The 20982-nt window shown below is 20.7% G+C and overlaps 1 protein-coding gene and 1 long non-coding RNA gene across 3 annotated transcripts; one reads left to right on the top strand and one right to left on the bottom strand.

The window, feature by feature from the left end:
* Window positions 1-11261: 11261 nt before the first annotated feature.
* Window positions 11262-11973, top strand: LOC122502267. Its single transcript, XR_006301624.1, has 3 exons — window positions 11262-11319; window positions 11411-11486; window positions 11802-11973. It is a non-coding gene; the product is annotated as an uncharacterized LOC122502267 (long non-coding RNA).
* A 984-nt stretch (window positions 11974-12957) lies between these two features.
* On the bottom strand, window positions 12958-14606 carry LOC122502261. Of its 2 annotated transcripts, none has more exons than XM_043612213.1 (6): window positions 14424-14606; window positions 14008-14055; window positions 13731-13775; window positions 13555-13617; window positions 13259-13366; window positions 12958-13170 (listed from the first exon to the last, which is right to left on the bottom strand). In XM_043612213.1, the coding sequence occupies exons 1-6, from the start codon at window positions 14539-14541 to the stop codon at window positions 13109-13111; spliced, it is 444 nt and encodes a 147-aa protein (XP_043468148.1). In that variant the 5' UTR covers window positions 14542-14606; the 3' UTR covers window positions 12958-13108. The 2 variants fall into 2 exon arrangements, with proteins under 2 accessions (XP_043468148.1, XP_043468147.1); XM_043612212.1 differs by having other exon boundaries at window positions 14418-14606.
* Window positions 14607-20982: the final 6376 nt, after the last annotated feature.

Consider the following 20982-nt stretch of genomic DNA (forward strand, 5'->3'; position numbering starts at 1 on the left):
AGGGAATAATGTTCACTTTATTGACCAGCTGCTTTAAAAAAGTGTTCATTATTACCCTAGGGCAATAATAGTCACTTTATTGACCAGGTGCTGAAAAAAGTCTACTTTATTACCCTAGGGCAATAATATCCACTTTTTTGACCAACTGGGTTATATATTTGAATACATTTCGCTCCAAATTACAAATTTTAATAAATATTTAAGCAGTTGCATTCTTTTGCCACACCCTGTTTATAATTTAAAAAGTAGAGTTAATTTTTCCATAGTGATATTTGTCTCTAAAATTGCGCAGGGTGTTCGAGTGTGTGTGTGTGTGTGTGTGTGTGTGAGTGTGAGTGTGTTTATATATGCAATTTCTTTGACGGGAATAATTTCAGTGGTTGAAAAGGGAAATGCGAGAAGTTCATGTTAGAAACTATTTGACGAAGATCTTGAGAGTGTCGCATCTTTGCCTTCGGCTCCTTGAGTACCAGCTCACCGAGAATTTCAGATGAAGACATGTACTTAATTTCAAACCCACCACCCCCCCCCTCCCTCCTTCTCTCTTTCCTCTTCCCCCTCTCTCTCTTTCAACGTTTCCCATACAGTCGACGCGTTAACGTCTCGTTAACCGCGATAATTAGAAAGGGCTTTTGTGCGACATTCATTACGTAAATTATCCTAGCGTGCATTCATCTCTCCAAATGCAATTGACAATTTTCCTATTGGATCTTTTTTTTTCTTCACTTTATTTCTTCTTTCCTTTTTTTTTGTGAAAAAAAAGGGTTTTTCCTCTCTTTCACTATATATATATATATATATATATTTGGCATTTACTTCGATTTTATATATGCGCTTCGCAGACATATAATCGATGTGCCTACTTAGTTTTTTTCGATATTTCGTTTAGCGATTTTTAACGCTCCATTATGCTGCTAAATTATCTACAATGGAATATATATATTTAAACCTCAATTTAACAGTTGAGGTTATGTTGTAAATTTGAGGTTATGTTTACAGACTTTATCACGATTTTTATAAAAAAAATTTCTTTTTTTATTTTTATAAATAATTTTTTTCTATGTTTTTTGGACTGAAAAAATTAAATTATTCATCCGAAGAGGCCTAATTTTCTTAGGCGAAGAGCGGAAAATATTTAAAAATTCTCATATAATGAGAAGAAAATTAGTAAAATTAAATTAAAAATTAACAAAAAAAATACACGATTTTTATGTTTATTATATAAATTCCAAACCTTTAATTTATTATATAAATCCCTAACCTTTAATTTATTACATAAATTCCTAACTTTTAATTTATTACATAAATTCCTAAACTTTAATTTATCATACAAATTCAGGAATTTAATTTAATATATAAATGAAAACCTTTAATTTATTATATATAAAATTTAATAAAGGAAATATTTATAGAAACAAAAATTTTAGTGGCAAAAAAAAACTGAAAAATTTTTCGACGTTCTAAAATACGAGCACCGACTTATTTCTCATATTGTAATAGCGATTAATACATATGAAAAAAAATTTAATAAAATACAATACATTACAATACCGTGTACGATTATAAATGAATTATTAACATGAGACTAATATATTAAATGCGGCAGTAATCTGTATGTAAGTGTTGTGAATAATGAGATAATATTGTTGCTGTGATTACCTCTAAGATTGTAAGTAAAGTAGCTGATAGAGCAACTGTTAGGTGTCACTGTCTCAATTCAATAAATGTTATTTCATTTTACATATAGTGTTTCTTAATTTCATATTTTATATATTTTATATATTTTATATATTTTATGTATTTTATATTTATATTCCTAACGAGAATTTTAAATTTCATCCAAAATACTTTACAGAATCTATTTTATTTGAATATTTATTTTAAATTGTAAATAGAGATTTCTGGTAATTACTATATTGCTTAATCTATAACAATAAATTTTATTAGGTCGCTGATTACGAATATAAAGTCGAATTTGCAAAATTCAAAATGGCGGATCCAATATGGCGGTATTGAAAAGTAAGTATAAGAATACATCAAATAAAAAAAAAAAGACGACACAATATGTTTTTAAATTTAATTTATTTAAAAGCAACCCACAGGAAATATATACATTCGTTTTGGGCCGCAATCAATTTTTCTATAAGTTTTTGAATTTAATTTAACTAGAAATAATTTCAAAAAATTCCATTAAACTTTTTCGAAAAAATAAACTCTACAGAATTGTTATAGTTAAACGTATGAAAAATTCAGATCTTCAAATATTTTAATAATTACCTATTCAAAATTTAATTATTACTAAAAATTCATGCTTAGCTTCTAATATTCAATTATCTAAAAATTTAACAAAAATTCATTTTTTAAATCTATTTTTATTAGAATATATACTTCTAGAATTCAATTATTTAAATATATAGAAAAAAAAATTTTTTTCCTCGATTTTTTCAATATTTGAATGTTTCTTAAAATTAAATTCTCATAAAGAATGTTATCAACAATTTTGTAACTAATTGAATTCTTTCGATGAATTTTAATAAAATTTTTAAGAATAATAATTACATTATTCGAGGAATTCGATTAAAATTAAATTAATAATAATTGAAATTTTGCGACGATTTGTTCTAAAGAAAATAATTGAATTCCTAAAAAGAATTTTATTATTTTTGAAAATAATTGAATTCTTGTAAAAAAAATAATTTATGAAAATAATTCAATTATTGCAAACAAAATTTATAAAAAATTTGTAAATATAATTGAATTTCTGGAAAATTTTTCAATTATTTTTGAAAATAATTGAATGTTCGTGTAGAATTTTTTTTAAATAATCGAATTTTCTGGAAAATATTATTAAAATAGTAGATATATTGAAAAAAACATTGAATTGAGAAACTTTTTTGAATAATATAATTGAAATGTTGTTAAAAATTTTATTAAAATATTTTTTACATTTTCCGAGAATTCAATTATTTAAAGGAAAAAGTAAATAATTTATTGAATAATTGAATGTTTTTTAAAATTTAATTCTCGTACAGAATTTTATCAACAAATTTTTCAATAATTGGAATTCCTTCGATGAATTTTAATAAAATTTTCAACAATTGAAATTCGGCAATGAGTTTTATTATTTATGAAAATAATTGAATTCCTAAAAAGAATTTTATTATTTTTGAAAATAATTGAATTCTTGTAAGAAATTCATTATTTATGAAAATAATTGGATTATTGCAAAGAAATTTATAGAAAATTTGTAAATATGATTGAATTTCTGGAAAATTTTTATTATTTTAGAAAATAATTGAATGTTCGTGAAGAATTTAAAAAAAAATTGTTTTTAAATAATTGAATTCTATTGAAAAATTTTATTATAAAATAGTAAATACTGAAAATCATATTGAATTGAGGAAAATTTTTGCTAATAACATTGAAATTTTGCCAAGAATTCTTTTAAAATTTTTGCAAATAATTGAATTTCCGTGAAGAATTTTATTATTTACAAAGATAATTGAAATTTTGACGAGTTTTTAAAAAATTTTCAACACAATTGAATTTTTGCGAAGAATTTTACTATACTTTTAAAAATAATTGAATTTTGGAGAAAATTTTTAATATTTATAAAGATAATTGAAATTTTGACGATAATTTTCTTAAACTTTTCACCATAATTAAATTTTTGCGAAGAATTTTATTACATTTTGAAAATAATTGAATTCTTGAGACGAATTTTTTAATATTTCTTTTTAAATGCCTAATTATTTTTAATACAAAAATAAATAATTGAATTCTTTTGACGAATTTTAATAAAATTTTAAGAATAATTACATTTTTGGAGGAATTCGATTAAAATTGTATAAAAAATAATTGAAATTCTGCAATAAGTTTAATTATTTATGAAAATAATAATTGAATCCCTGTAAAAAATTGTATTACATATTTATAAAAATAATTAAATCTATGTAAAAATAAATTGAATATTTTTGAAAATAATGGAATTATTGTGAAGAAATTTATAAAAAATTTGTAAATAATAATTGAATTGCTGTGAAATATTTGTTATTTATAAAAATAATAAAAGGTTTGCTTAGAATTTTATCAAAAATTTATTTAAATAATTCATTTCTTTTGAAAAATTTTATTAAAATAGTAGATATTGAAAATCATTGAATGGAGGAGAATTTTTGAAAAAAAAATTAAATTTGTTAAAAAGAATGTTATTAAAATTTTTGAAAATAATTGAATTTTGGAGAAAATTTTTAATATTTATAAAGATAATTGATATTTTGACGATAATTTTCTTAAACTTTTCACCATAATTGAATTTCTGCAAAGAATTTTTTTTTTTTTTTTTTTTTTTTTTTTTTTTTTTTTTTTTTTTTTATTTGCAAAATTAGCAAACCCACGGTTAGAAAACTATTAAAGGGTATTACATTGTAGTAATTATACTTATATTATATATTATATATTATATCTCATTATACTTTGGAAAATATTTGAATTCTTGAGATGAATTTTTTAATAATATTTATTTTTAAATAATTGAATTCTTTTGTGAAATTTTATTGAAATAGTAGATATTGAATATAATTGAATTATGATAAATTATAGAAATTAATGAAATTTCTACAAAGAATTTTATTAAAATTATTTTGTAAAAAATTGAAGTGTTAAAAAAATGTCATTAAAATTTTTTAAAATAATTTAATTCTTTCCAAAAAATTTAATAAATAATGAACTGACAATAATAATTAGATTCTAATAAATAAATTATAGGAAGGCTTTTTAAAATAATTTAATTTTTTTGATGAATTTTAATAAAAATTTTAAGAATAATTACATTGTTCGGGGAATTCCATTAAAATTGTATTAAAAATAATTGAAATCCTACGATGAATTTTATTATTTATGAAATTTAATTGTAAATCTATAGTTTTTTATTAACAAAATATATTATGAGAAATGTAAATTTTATCGATTTGGAAAATTTTATGATGAATAATAAAATAATTTAGTGTTTAATGCATGAAATAGGATAAATAGTTAACAATATTTTTTTTTTATTTATTTATTTTTTTTTCTTAAATTGATTTTTGCAAATGTTTATTTCATGTTTAATGCATGAAATAGGATAAATAGTTAACAATATTTTTTTTTAATTTTAAATATTTTTTTTTTTTTATTTATTTATTTTTTTTTCTTAAATTGATTTTTGCAAATGTTTATTTCATGTTTAATGCATGAAATAGGATAAATAGTTAACAATATTTTTTTTTTATTTTAAATATTTTTTTTTTATTTATTTATTTTTTTTTCTTAAATTGATTTTTGCAACTAGTTTTTAAAATTTTTTAGTGAATTGTTGAATGGTGCCTACATTAAGCAATGGTGTTTTATAGTTGTTGGTCAACGTTTCAAATTATGGCACAGAGCTTCTTTACTTTGCGGCTAAAATCTTCGGCACCAGAAGTGACCATTTTTTCCATTTTAGAATGAAATAATGTGGGAACAATTTTAAAAAAATAATTCGACAAAAGTGGCAAAAAAAAAATATAATTCACATTGCAGAAAACGATAAATTTTGAAAGCCACTGTTCAGTTAACGTATAAATTGTTATTCTCAGGGGTACAAAATGGAATGAACCAGAACTCAAGAGCAGATCGTGCAGATAGCCCAGTTTAGGATACACACTGGGGATGTGCAGTTACGCATGTAGTGAGCGTGTAATCTAAATAGGTTCTGCACTAAATAAATATGGGGACACAATTAGGTAAATGTGAATCTTGCTAGCTATGGTTAGAGAGAAGATTCTGTGTTTGTGTGTGTGTATGTGCGGGCGGTTGGTGAGAAAGGCGGGAGGCACAAATGCCCGCCGCTTTTATATACATAAAGGGGGGATTCGGCAGCCGAACTTTCCACATGAGTGGACAACATTGATAGAACCTGCGGGGAAAGAGGATAAGGGGCAAACTGACTACTGTTCTACATCCCTTCGCCAAACTCGAACCTCGAACCTAACTTCGGGGTCCACGGACTCTCATCCCCAATACGCGCTCTAAGCTGTCTTTCATTATTTTCCTATAATTTGCAACACAGTCTCGATTCACTGCAAGGGAGAGAACATTTTTTTCTCTCTCACTCTCTCTCCCTGTGTATGTGTGTGTTTACTGCCTTGTGCTTATTTACCTGATGTTTCATAATAAATGAAATTGGAGAGAAAAAAAAATGCTAATCGCGAGGGTTCGCAAGGAATCATGTTCGGTTTGGACTTTTTCTCAGTTTTGCACAAAGAGTCTATTATATCACCTTTGTACCGCAGAGTTAAAAATACCTGCATACCCAGTATATAAGAAGTGCGGGGAATTGAGAAGAATTGAAAATTTTTAACTTTATGCAGAAAAGTTTAAATTATAATTTAACCTTTTCTGTATAAAATTGGACACAAACGGAATTCAAAAGAATTGATAATTATTAATTCTTTTGAATTGATAATTATCAATTCTTTTGAATTCCGTTTGTGTCCAATTTTTTTTTAATTCTTTTTTGAGGCTAAGATTTCTTAAAAGTGAATTCCAATCAATTCCGTTTTAATATTTTTCTAAATTTTCAATTCGTTTAAATTAACAAGAGCTCGAACTAGGTCCGTAAATGCCATAAAAATCCGTAACTTTGCTCAAAGTCCATAAAAGTCCGACTTTAAAAAAAAAAAAAAAGGTCCGTAAAATCCGTAATTTAATTCAAAAAGAATAAAAAGTTTCTAAATTGTACGATATAATTTGGAAAATTTTTGGAGAAATTACAAATAATTGCAGTAATTCGATTATTTTTAAAAGTAAAATTCTTCGCAAAAGTTCAATTGTGTTGAAAAATTTTTAAAAACTCGTCAAAATTTCAATTATCTTTGTAAATAATAAAATTCCTCACGGAAATTCAATTATTTGCAAAAATTTTAAAAGAATTCTTGGCAAAATTTCAAATTATTAGCAAAAATTTTCCTCAATTCAATATGATTTTCAGTATTTACTATTTTAATAAAATTTTCCAATAGAATTCAATTATTTAAAAAAATATTTTTGTTAAAATTCTACACGAACATTCAATTATTTTCTAAAATAATAAAAATTTCCCAGAAATTCAATTATATTTACAAATTTTTTTATAAATTTCTTTGCAATAATTCAATTATTTTAATAAATAATGAATTCTTTTACAAAAATTCAATTATTTTCAAAAAATTCTTTTTAGGAATTCAAATATTTTTATAAATAATAAAACTCATTGCCAAATCTCAATTCTTGAAAATTTTATTAAAATTCATCGAAGGAATTCAATTATTGAAAAATTTGTTGATAAAATTCTGTATGAGAATTAAATTTTAAAAAACATTCAATTATTCAAGAAATTATTTACTTTGTTCTTTAAATAATTGAATTCTCGTAAAATGTAAAAAATATTTTTATAAAATTTTTAGCAAAATTTCAATTATATTATCAAAAAAGTTTCTCAATTCAATGATATTTTCAATATCTACTATTTTAATAATATTTTCCAGAAAATTCAATTATTTTCAAAAAAAAAATTTCCTCAATTCAATGATTTTCAAATTTCAATACCTACTATTTTCATAAAATTTTCCAAAAGAATCCAATTATTTAAAAAAAAAATTTAATAAAATTCTACAAAAACATTCAATTATTTTCTTAAAATAATAAAAATTTCACAAAAATTTCATTCAATTATTTGAAAATTTGTTGATAACAATTTTTTATGGGAATTGAGTTTTAAGAAACATTCCATTATTCAATGAATTATTTATTTGCATTTTATTTGTATTTAATTAATTTAATTCAAGTAGAATTTTCTAATAAAAATTGATTTTCATTTCATAAAAATGAATTTCAATTAAAATTTTAGATAATAATTGAATATTAAATGCAAAATAGCATGAAGTTTTAAAAATAATTGAATTTTGAAATTAATGTTTTTGAAAAAGTTTAATTGAATTTTTTTTAAATATTTTAAAAGTTTGTTTTGATGTTTTGTCCCATATAATTAATTTAATAGTAGTTTAAAATTGGCATTTGTATAGGACATGAAATGTATATACAACATTTACGTTTCGAAACCGGTACCGGTCTCCTCATCAGAATTTTATTCAAAAATCTATAAAAATACAAATTCTTAATATTACTTATATACTCTAATTTTTAATTTTTAACATAATTATTTAAATTTTAAGTTTTTTAAAAAAAAAAAAAAAAAAAAAAAAAAATCCAATATTATTACATACCATAAAATATGCCATAACTTAAAATTCGGGTATGCATGTGAATAAATCCAAATGCAAAAAAATTAACCTAAAAGTTGTTTTTTTTTTTTTTTTTTGGTCATAACTATAACCAGATGTTTTTTGGTTAATTTAAAAAATTGTTAATATTTTGCAAATATTTTTGCAATAATGACCAGTATGGCAACATTTTTGCATCGGATCACAATACATACTGATCTTACTATATATAAGTTACGTAACACTAGAAACAGTTTGAGTCGAAAATCATACAATATATATATAAGGAACGTAATAGACGCATAGAACGCAAGACCATGACCGTACATACTAAAATATTTTCATTTTTAATATTTAAATTTTGATCAAATTTTAAAAAGAATTTTTTAATTAATTTATTTTTAATACTTAATTTTTTTGATATATAATTTTAAAAAATATTTTTACAAAAATTATTATAGAAATTTTAAAAGTCTATTATAAGAAGAATCGAAATTTTCTAAATCAGTAATTTTATTTAAACTATTTTTTCCTTCTTCTTTAATATAAAACATTTCTGAGATTCTCCTTTTTGTTAAATTAGATTCTCTATGTTATATAAAATAATATAAAAATAATAAAATATAAAATAATATAAATAATATAAAAATTATATTCTCTATTTTTTTTAAATACTATATTGAAAGTTTTTATTTTCTAATATTTTTTTTAAATTGAAGAATTTACAAATAATTAAAATTTCGTAAAATAAAATTGAATATTGTAAACAAATGGATTTGAAAATTTAAAATATTGTTAAAAAATTTTCACAATTTCTAGTTGTTATTATAATTTTTTTTTTTAACGAAATCTCAAGTATTTTTTTTTAAGAATTAAACAATTATGGTAAATTTCATTTTTTAATCATATACCTATTTTATTGTCATTACAAAAATTGAATATTTTTAGAAAAAAAAAATTTTGAAAATTACCTTTTTAGAAAAAGAAACTTTTTGAAAATGACCTTAATTCGAAGAAAGAAAATTAGGAAATTCAGTGTGAAATTAGGAATTTTTATTAAAAATAATGGAAAAAAATCAAATTTTTAGAATTCATAAGAAAATTCTAAAATTTTCATTTTTAATGAATTTAATTAGAAATTATAATAAACTTAGACTTTTTAACAATTTTAATAATTCAAATTCTTCTGAAATTGTATATATTTTTTAATTATGCATTTAATTAATTATTAAAAATAATGGATTTATAGAAGAATTTTAGTTAGAAACACAAAAAAATTGAATTTTGGAGAAGTTACAAATGATTGCAGAAATTCAATTATTTTCAAAAGTATTTTTCGTGGAAATTCAATTATGTTCGAAAATTTTTAAAAATTAAATTATCTTTATAAATAATAAAATTCTTCTTCGAAATTCATTTATTTTCGTAAATTTTAATAAAATTCTTGGTAAAACATTTAATTATTTTCATAAATAATAAAAATTTCACAGAAATTCAATTATATAATTGAATCTTTTTTTTTTTATAAATTTCTTCGCAATAATTTAATTATTTTTATATATAAAAAAATTTTTTATTGGGATTCAGTTATTTTCCTAAATAATAAAACTAATTGCAGAGTTTTTATTTTCTAATATATATTTATAATATTGAAGAATTTCCGAATTGGCAGAAAAGGAATTTAAAAGAATTACAAATTTCTAATTCTTTTTAATTTTTCACTTCTTTCTGGAAACAACACCTGTGACCTTCGTTCAATATTAATTCGGTGATACTTTTATATTTATAGTCCATTTGCTTTTCAAATATTAAAAATTTCGCATTTTTTCATTGTAACAATTATAAAATTCTTTTTATCTATACTTTACGGTTTCTTTTTGCATCACGACTTTAAACAAAGAATGTCAATCCATTATGTTTTTCACATTTATAGCTATTCTTTTTTTAAAAAAAAACTTATATTACAGAAAAAATTATTTTAATTGCAATTAAATATTCTTTTTATTAAAATATTTAAAAATATCACAAAATGTAGATAATTTGGTTACAAATATTTCACAAAACCACATTGTTTTAATTAAAATTTTTCATTTTTCGAATTTAAAAAAAAAATTGTTAATATAGTATAATATTTTGTCTTTTTAAAAAAATTTATAAAAATATGCTTTTTTAAAAATTTTTGAAAATATTTTTTTTTAATTTTTGAAAATATTTTTTTTTAAAACTGCGCTTGTAAATTCCATAACATTTAAAATATATATATTATAATTATTAGAAAATTCATTATAAAAATTAAAAAAAATTTTATTATGAACATTACAAAAATTTTAAAAATAAACATTTTTTCTAATTTTCTTTAAAAAATTACGGAAAATATTTTTTTTCGACATTTTGTAAGAAATAATTTGTTAAGCTTGAAAATTTAATCATTTCTTATCATTCCTGTACAAAAAAATATTATTTGCACGATTTTTTTTTTTTTTTTTTTTTTTTGATAAAAAAGGGATATATAAATTATCGCAAATTTTTTAAAAGCATTTAGTCATTCTACTCAAAGGAATCACTCTTCAAATTCCTGTCACTACAAAAACACGAAATTTAAGGAATTTTTCTTGTAATTTTTATAAAGTTAATTACAAAAAATATTCAACATGAAACTTTCAATTTTTCTAATTTTTTTCGTCTTATGTTTGATAAATAATAATTATCAATCTGTTTCTGCAATGGAAGATGAAGAGCTTTTAATAAATTATGAAGAAGGTTTCGAAACTATAAGAGAAGCTGAAGGTAAGCTTTTTATTTTCTATTTTTATAAAAATTTTTAAAAAAAAATTTTAAGAATAATAATCATAACATAATTTAACAAAATATGAATAACAGAATAATAATCATAATTTCTAAAATAAATGAAATATTTTAGTTAACTGCATCAAAAAGAAGATAAAAAAAAGTAATATTTTAAATCTCTATCCTTTTGAGTACTATATTTATAAATGCCTTTACCCCATGCATAAATATTTTTTATGGAATAAAGCAAAAAGTAAGTTAAAATTTGAATGTAAAAAATATTATAACAATAGTAAATAAATTGAAAAAAATATAAATAATTTTATATTTTTCAAAAATTTTAGAAGATTGTATCAAGAAAGGTAGTGATAATAGATTCTACTGCAGAAAACATCCACCTGGATATTTAAATTCTTTGTGGTAAATGAAAATTACTATTATTTTTGTTTGTTCCACACAGATCTTCAAATTTTAAACTATTTATTCTTAAATTTTCCTAATTTGATCATATATTTTAACTAAATTTTATATTTTTAAAATTTTTAAATTATATAAAATAAAATGTGCTGTTTAATTAATACAAACCACTACATTAAGAGTGTAGACACTTTAAAAAAAAAAAAAAAAAAAAAAAAAAAAATAATGATATACAGTAAATATAAAATAAAAGATATAGATGGAAAAATTCAACATTGTGTATACGATAATATGCGTTTAATAAATTTTAAATTACAGGAGAAAAGCTACTGGACCAAGAAGGTACTAGAGCTTAGTACAGTGACTATTTCAACATGTTTTTTTTTATAACAAAACACTATAAACTGTACATTTCTATTTTCTTGTTTTACTCTCTTAAATTTATGTAAATTTTGTCCTTAGGAATAAATAAAAAATTTACTAAACTTTATATCGACTTATTTCTTTATCAACTTTGATTTTATAAAATAATTTTAACCCTTATTTTTGTTTTTGAAAACAGACTTTTTAGAAATGAATGAAATTAAAAAGTACTTTTCTTAAAAAAATTTTTTTTTTAAATTTACAAACATTTTTCTAAATTCTAGAAAATAATTGTATATTAGAAAAGAGTTTTAGAAAATAATTGTACAGAAATATTAGAAAAGAGTTTTAGAATATAATTGTATAGAAATATTAGAATTTTAAAAGGTTTTTAATTTAAAATTTTTAAATATTTAAATTCTAAGTATAACTGTAATTAAAAATTTTAGAAACTATTTTAATGTTGGAAGAGTTGTAGAAAATATTTAATTGCAGAAATATTAGAATAAAATTTTAAAAGGTTTTCAATTCAAAATTTTTGAAAATTTGAATTTTAATTAACTTTATTTAAAAATTCCAGAGAACTTATACAAGTTGAATGAAAAATTTTAGTTCAAAATTATTTTTTGAAATTATTTGAATTTTTTAATAATATATATTATTTAATTAAACAAAACATTCAAATAATCAAAATTTTGTAACCAATTGAATGGAAAACATTTGATTTTTGGCGAATTTCGCAAGTAAACTTTTTTTTTAAATAATTAATTTTTCGAAAAAATTTTTCAAAATTATTCAAAATATTTAAATACGTATAGAAAATTATAATGTTTTTGAAAATTATTAAACTAAATTAACACCAAAAGAGATTAATTCAATCAATTCTTAATTTTTTTTTTTTTTTTTTTTTTTTTTTTTTTTTAATAATGAATCATTTTAAAAAATATTCCTTGTGTATATGGAAAAAAGTTAAAAATCAGTTTACTGTGAAAGAAATGTAATTTTTTTGTTCTTCTGTAAGAAATGTTTTATTTTTTTTTTATTTTAATGAATTTTCATAACTTTTTATAAATTTTTAACAAGAAAAAATAAAGATTGAAATAAAGTCGAATTTTTCATCTACCATATGGATTTATTTCATAAACTGGAAAATACAATAATAAAGGTAGAAATGTCATTTAATCTTGAAAGAATGCGTTGATTGTAATGTTTATTGTAAAATTTAAAAGTAAATTTGACAATTGTCTTGATTAAATTATTTTTTAAGTACTCGTATTTTTCCTGCAGTAAAATAGACCATTACTTTTTTGTTTGACACAAGTTCCTAAAATTTAATAATACACAATTGTATATTTATTAATAAAAAAAATTTATTATTGTCATACCTTTCATGAAATAAGATTTTAACTTACTCTTTGCTTCTCGTAGTGACATCAATCTACTAGGAGAGTCTTTACAATAAAAATAATGATTAATAAAAGGTGCCGAACGTTTCTTATGTGATTCTCCGATACAGATGCCTAAAATATTTTTATTACTTTATAAATACATATTATTAATAATAATATTATTATTATTTTATACAATGTTAATATTTTGAATTTTAATTTAATTTCAATTCACTACATTTATTTATACGTTGTACTGGTATTTTATTTATTTTTTTTTATTCTACGTACTGCATAAAACTGCATAATGCAGAACTTACGTTGAGCGTCTTCTTCTGAATTGTGGCCTAAATTCAATAATAGTTGGTTAAAATCGTACAAGCCTGGAAATAAATAAACAATTATTATTATTATTAAAAAAAAAAAAAAAAAAAAAAAAAAATACTCTATTATTATTTATAATATACTCTATAAAATTATAAAACAGAAAACTTACCATTATCTTCATCGTCATCTACTATTGATGTGTCTCGTACATCATCTATATAGTTATGATCGAGCATTGCAAAAATAAATTGATAGTTATTATTTATTAAACATAAAATTAATAATAATAATCGAAACTGTTAAAAATCATGATTTTTATAAAAAAATAAAAACAATTTGATTAAATCTTTAATTTATTTATTTTCTTTTACGGTGTCAAATTTAAAAGCTGATTACTCAATTTATAATTTATTATTGTATAAAATTAGAAAATATAAACAATTTACCTCTAATGACTTCTGAATCTAATTGTTCAGATGATGGATTGCTGCCCTCTTAATGGCAGAAACAAATAGACAATATTGTTATGTATAATAATTCAAAAATGATAAATAAGTTTCAATTTAAACATTTTTATAGTTACAAATTTTAATAACTTTTTAAAAATAAAATTTTATAAATGATTTTTTTATAATGACACATAAGTATACTAAATTCAAGTATAAAATTATAATCAAATAAGTGATAAGTGTAAATTCTTACTCTAATTTTAAGATGATCAAAATAAATATAAATTATAATTAAAAGATATTTTTAAATATTTTCCTTTATGGAATAAAATTTAAATTTTTGTAATTCAAAACGTTTTCCTTATAAAATAATTATAAATTTATAATATAATATAAAAAAGTATCACCTCTACCATTTTCAACGGAGTCAGAAACACTGTCAATTATTTCACCATTGTGGACGGCAGAAACAAATTGATAATTATTTATCAAGCTTAAGATTAAAAATAATACAAAAATTTGAATCTTCATTATTATATTTTTATTAATTAATTTTATTACAAATTTTACACAAAAATATTTTTCACAATTTTTTTTTTAATTCAGTTTTGCTAAGTTTTCAGCTAAATTTAAATTTTGTACATAAGTGAATCTGGTAGAACGGTAAAATATTTTTATACATTTTTTTGTGATAATTTTTATGAATTTTTTTTTAATCGAGAGAAAAAGTCGTGCAAATAATATTTCTTCATGTTATACTAAAGAACAAAATACCCCAAAATATTTTCCATTTTAATGTTATAACAAAAATTTTTATCTATAGTTTCGAAAAAAATATTTTTAACAAATTTACAAAATAATATACTTCATTTTTATTTTGTCTTTATTTTTCATTTTTTTATTTTGCAAATTTTTGAAATAATTTTATGATGAAATTTTTAATTTAAAAAAAAAATTTTTTAAATAAGTAATAATTTCATATAATAAAATATGAAAATGTAAAACTAAAAATATAATTATTAATATATATATATGTATATATATTAATAATAATAAATTTATATTATTAATAAAAAACGACATATTCGGACAACAATGTTACTTTTTATTTTTTTTAAATTTTAGTTGTAAAAGTTTAAAATAAACGTATAACATATATAAAATATTAACTAAATTAACTGAATAAATGATAAAATGTAATTTTAAAATATTTATAAAAATTTATAATAACAATAAAATAAAATAATAATAAATAAAATAATATAAATAATATAATAGAAAAATGGAAAAAAATGAATGGCAATTATAATGAAAAGTTTTTTAAAGCAATATTTTTCACATTAAGGTTTATTATTAGAGACATACATTTAAAAACATAAACAATATATTTGAATTATTAAAAATTTTAATTATTTTTATTTTTTTTTTTAAATAATTATTTAAAAAAAAAATTAAAATTAAAAAAAAAAAATTAATTAAATTAAATTAAAATTAAAATTTTTAAAAATTTTTAATTTTAATTAAAAAATTTCAAAATTGCTTTCCATGTACTTTCATTATTGTTGCATTTTATTTTCCTTTAGAAAATAAAATAAAATTTGTACTTGGTTTTTTTAGAAACTATATAAAAATTTTTTTTTAAATTTTATTAACCACATGAATCACGAATTTCAACTTTATTATAGTATGAGTATACCCGCTGCTGTATATATCTATATGTTTATAGATAAGTTGTATAATCGACCGTTCGCGCCACTCTTTCAGGGCTGTCACTAAAATTCAAACGTGCCTTACTTTCCCATAAAAAAATCCAATATAAAAAAAATCAGTAAATAAGCTATAAAATAAAATATCAAATAATACACGTGTACAAGAAAGTTTATGAAAAAAATTTATAAAAACTCAAATTTTTTTTTAACTACTAAAAATATATTTTATATATATTTTTATAAAATTTGTGTTTTTATTTTGCCTAATGTTAATTTTAATAGAATAATGTTGAAATTTATTTTAGTTAATAGGAATTTTATAAAATTAATATTAGAAATTAAATAAAAATTAATAATTATGAAAAAGTCGAAAAATAAATAAAAGTTAGTAATAGAAAAATAAATATTAATTAAAAACAAAAAAAGAGAACAATAATTTTAAAACATTAATAGAAAATAACAAAAAAATTGAAAAAGAAGAAAAGTATTAAAGAATTTAAATAAGTAGGAAAATAAATAAAATGGAGTAATAAAAAATGTAGAAAAATAAATATAAATTATTAATTGAAAACAATACAAAAATAAAAAAAAAATTGGATAAATTATTCTATACATTAAAAAAATATTAATTTAATTTTTTTTATTGAATTTATTTCCCTTCGACTTTTTCCCGTTGAAAAATAATAAATAAAATATTTTGTAATATTTAATATTTAAACTGATAAGCTATGTATGATAAGTAGTAATTCTTTTACAAATTATAAAAAAAAATCATTTATCGAAATAATTGTTTCACTATAAGAAAGAAACATGTAAATAAACACTTAAATTATTAATTTTTGTTATTTTAGTAAAAATTTTAATTAACATTTAATATTAATATTTATTTTAATATTTATTTATCAATATTATTAATAATGTTAATACGTTAATGTTAATTTTAGTATAATAAGGTTAATAATAAAATTTATTTTAGTTAACAAACGGTAGTTAAAAAGAATTTTATAAAATAAAAATTAATATTAGAAATTAAATAAAAATTAATTATTATGGAAAAGTATAAAATAAATAAAACTTAGTAATAAAAAAGGTAGAAATTTAAATATGAATTAAAAGCAAAAAAGTAATTAAAAAATATTAATAGAAAATAATAAAAAATAACAAAAAATTAGAAAGGAAGAAAATTATTAAAGAATTAAATAATTAAACTAAATTAATAAAATAAATTAAGTAATGAAAATTAAATAAAAAAATTAATATTTGATATTAAGTAAAAATTAGTAAATACATATGGAAAAGTCGAAAAATAAATAAAAGTTAATAATAGCAAACAGAAAAATAAATAAAAATTAAAAAAAGAAAAAAAAAGAGAAAAATTAAACATAAAAAAGCGAAAAAGAAATAAAAATTATTAATTATAAATAACAGAAAAATAAAAAAATATTGAAAAAAGCATTCTACATAGAAAGATTTAAAAAAATAAAGTATTTTTTAATTTATTTCGTTTAAATTTTTTCCCGTTAAATAATAATAAATCAAATATTTTGAAATACTTACAATTTAAACTGATAAACCATGAGTACTATTTTTTTACAAATAATGTAAAAAAAACATTTGTCGAAATAATTGTTTCAGTATAGGAAAGAAACATATAAATAAAACATTTTTTTAAAATTTTCGAATTAAAATAATTATATTATAATTCAGTGTGTAAATTTGAGTGATAAAAAAAATTTATCAACCCATAATGTTGCTTTTTATAAATTTTTTGCTAAATCCCAAGGCTCCGAGTGCGTCGACGACTTTACTGGTATTTGAGTGTGAAAATCTAGTAGGCAAAATTACCGGCAGATGGTGGCGCAGTAGAGATTAAGATGGCGCCGCACGATCAATGAAATTGGAGTAATTCGTAGTAAAATTGAAAAAAAGGAAGTTGTACAGGTGAAATTCGTGTTGTGTATTGTGTGTAAATGGGCGATGGGCAAAGATCAGGAGCTGCTGGATGCAGCCCGAAGCGGAAATGTGACAGTGGTGGAGAAAATTCTGGGTCAACGTGCGAAGAGGAGTGGTCCCTTGGCAAGGTGGGTGTCACACTTAAAGTATACACGATTTACCTTTTTTTTTCTACAAAAACTTAGACATTTATCTCAATTTTCATTTCAAAAGAAACACAAAATTTTCCACTCGTGACACTATTTTTTTTATTTTTAAAATTAAATGCCGGGAATTTGTTATAAAAATTGTGTTTGTATTTTTATTTTGACAATTTAATAATACAAATTTTTGCCGGAATTGTTATTTATTTATGGGAAAAATGGTATTGAATTTAAAAGATAATTTCTATTGGGACAATTGTATTTTATCGTTTCTTTGATAAAATTCTTGTCTTGTGTGTTTATGGGAATCTGTTGCTTTTGTGAGAAGTCAATAATATTGAGGTTAGAATGACACTCATCCCTTCTTGTCATTAATCATTCCGGGGAATTCCATTGAATCTCTATTCTAAATTTTCCACCTATTTTTTTTTTGTAGATAGTTAATTATTTTTTTACTAGTCATGAATTTTATTATTATATCTATATTAAATGTTTTTGTACACACAATTTTATATATACACAAAAACTGTAAATATAACTTCACTAATTGTCAAACTGAAAAAATTTAATTCAAAATTTCTTTTTTAACTAAATTAACTTTTTTTTTATTTAACTTTTTTTTTACTAAAATTAGTTTTTATTAAATATTTTACTTGCTATTGAATAGTTCAAACATAACCTAAAATTTTTTGCATATTAGATACCTTTCTTCAGTACTTACATTTTATTTTAATTTATTTTAATATTTTAATATAAAGTTAAAACTGGTACTTTAAAATATAATTTTTTAAAACCAAAAATTAAATAGATTTTAATATTTTAAGATTATAATACTTTAATATTTCAATATTTTAATTTGTCTTAATTTTTTTACCAAAAATAACATTTTCATTCAATTTTTATTATTATGACAAGTGTTTTACAAACTAGGTTATGTTACGACTCTTTCAAATATCAGACATTTTGATTAATATGTCAGAAGATTAATATATCTTATCTAATAAGTTTAGATAGTGAAGTTAAATACCCACGACGTCTGACGTATAGTTCACCTTCTTAGATATATTGACCGGCAATATCAAGATAGTAATCTTTAATATCCATTTTTCACAAGAGACAGTGAAGAAAGCCTATTTTCCTAAAATTATGAACTATATAGAATATTTTTAGCATTATTCTCTCACTTTATATTTTTCTATAAAAAATTCCTTTTTAGGGTAACTAGTAGACAAATCTTTGAAAATTTATTTTTGAATAACATTACAATTTTTAAAAATTAACTTTTAAATATAATTTTAACTTATTTGAAAATTTTGGAAATAATTGCGATTAATGTTAACCTAACGTTAGTTTAATTTTTTAAATTTTTTTAGAGGACATTCACATATAAATAATTTAATTTTGAACCCCAAAATAATAAATATCGTTTAATTAATTTCGAAAATTAGTTTTTGATTTCTCGCGTGACGCCAACTTAAAATAAGCACCTAAAAACAGAATATAATCTCTATTCCGTCATTCACGGTTTTATGATTATTAATTTTGCATATATTGACGATTGAAACGAAGAAAATGACCGTATTAAAGATATTTTTAGAAAAAATGTAGGTCTGCTTCTGATTGTGGGTCTATATGAGTAATATTCCGTATTGTATATATAGGTGCAGAAATCACTCTCCCCCCTCTTGTATTATACAGGTATAGTTGATACATGTATGCAGTATATTCAGAATGCGTAAGCTGCAGATTCAAGTTGCTGAAAATAGAGAGAGAGAGAGAGAGAGACAGAGAGAGTTTCTGTCGAACGGATAACGAAGTTAATTCCTGCAAGCCTAGTCCCTTTAACATGCGCTTCAATGAATGTTGTTATTGACCGATCAATAATAGTGATTTCATCGTGACACAATGTCATACATCAAATCTTGTATGCTTTGCGGCTACAATGAATGTTGAACTTCATGAAATAATAACGGAATATTCACACATTCTGTGTTGGAAAAAAAATAACAAATGAAGTCAATTTCAGTTATGAACAATGAATGTGGAAAAAAATTTAGTTATTCATATAATTAAATTTTTTCAGGACTCTTATTATTTAAATCAGGATTTCAATTAGGATTCGAATCAGCATTTCAATTAGGATTTGAATCAGGATTTTTTTTTACCGAAATTTAACGATGTCAATGAAGCAAACGCGTCTATTTTGCAGAAAAAAGAAAAAAAAATTCTTCTGGTACAATTGATTTCAAAAAAATATTAGAAAAATATTAAATAATAATAGGTAAGAACAAATCTTTTGTTTGCTAAAAATGAGGCATGGAAAAGATCTCATTATTTCCAAAAATGGCCTTCTTTAAACATTGTTCTTCTTTCTTTTGAAATTGTATGCTCCACTTTTGTATCAAAGGACTGATTGTACTTTACCACCTATGCTCTTTATGAGATCTCGAAAAAAAAGAGAGTAAGAGAGAGAGAGAGAAAGAGAGAAATTCATTGAAGTGCTCTCTACTTGTAGTGAAATCATGAATCTTTTAAGCTTCAAGCTTAAATCAACGCATCAGAGCTAAACCGAAACTCACTGTTTCTACTTTTTCCCTCTTAAGTGTCTCCTGCCTCACTTTTTACATAAAATGACATTGTATATGTGCCGCGTTCCTTCAATTTGAAAAAAGTCGGATTACTTTTAATCGGATGATATTAATTTTTCCACATAGGAAATTTTATTCAACTTTATTCGATTCCATCAACGAAAAAAAAAAGAATTGGAAATATTTTTAATTATAAACAGGGTTTAAATTTAGGAATTTTTATAAAATTCATTGCAGAATTCAATTATTTTCGCATAAATAAAAATACTCATCACAATAATTCAATTATTTTTAAAATTAATAAAATTCTTCGTAGAAATTCAATTATTTTCAAAATTAACAAAAATTTTTGTAGAAATCCAATTATTTTCAAAAAATCTAAACAAGAAATTGTCAACATTTCAATTATCTTTATAAATAAATAGCAAATTCTTCGACAAAATTCAATTATTTTTATGAATTTGAATAAAATTCATTGGCAAATTCAATTATTTTAATAAATAACAATAATCTACACAAGAATTCAGTTATTTTCAAAATTAAAAAAATTCTTCGTCGAAATCCAATTATTTTCAAAAA

The sequence above is a fragment of the Leptopilina heterotoma genome, unplaced genomic scaffold (assembly GCF_015476425.1).
Source record: "Leptopilina heterotoma isolate Lh14 unplaced genomic scaffold, ASM1547642v1 Lhet_224, whole genome shotgun sequence".
Taxonomy (NCBI): Eukaryota; Metazoa; Arthropoda; class Insecta; order Hymenoptera; family Figitidae; genus Leptopilina; species Leptopilina heterotoma.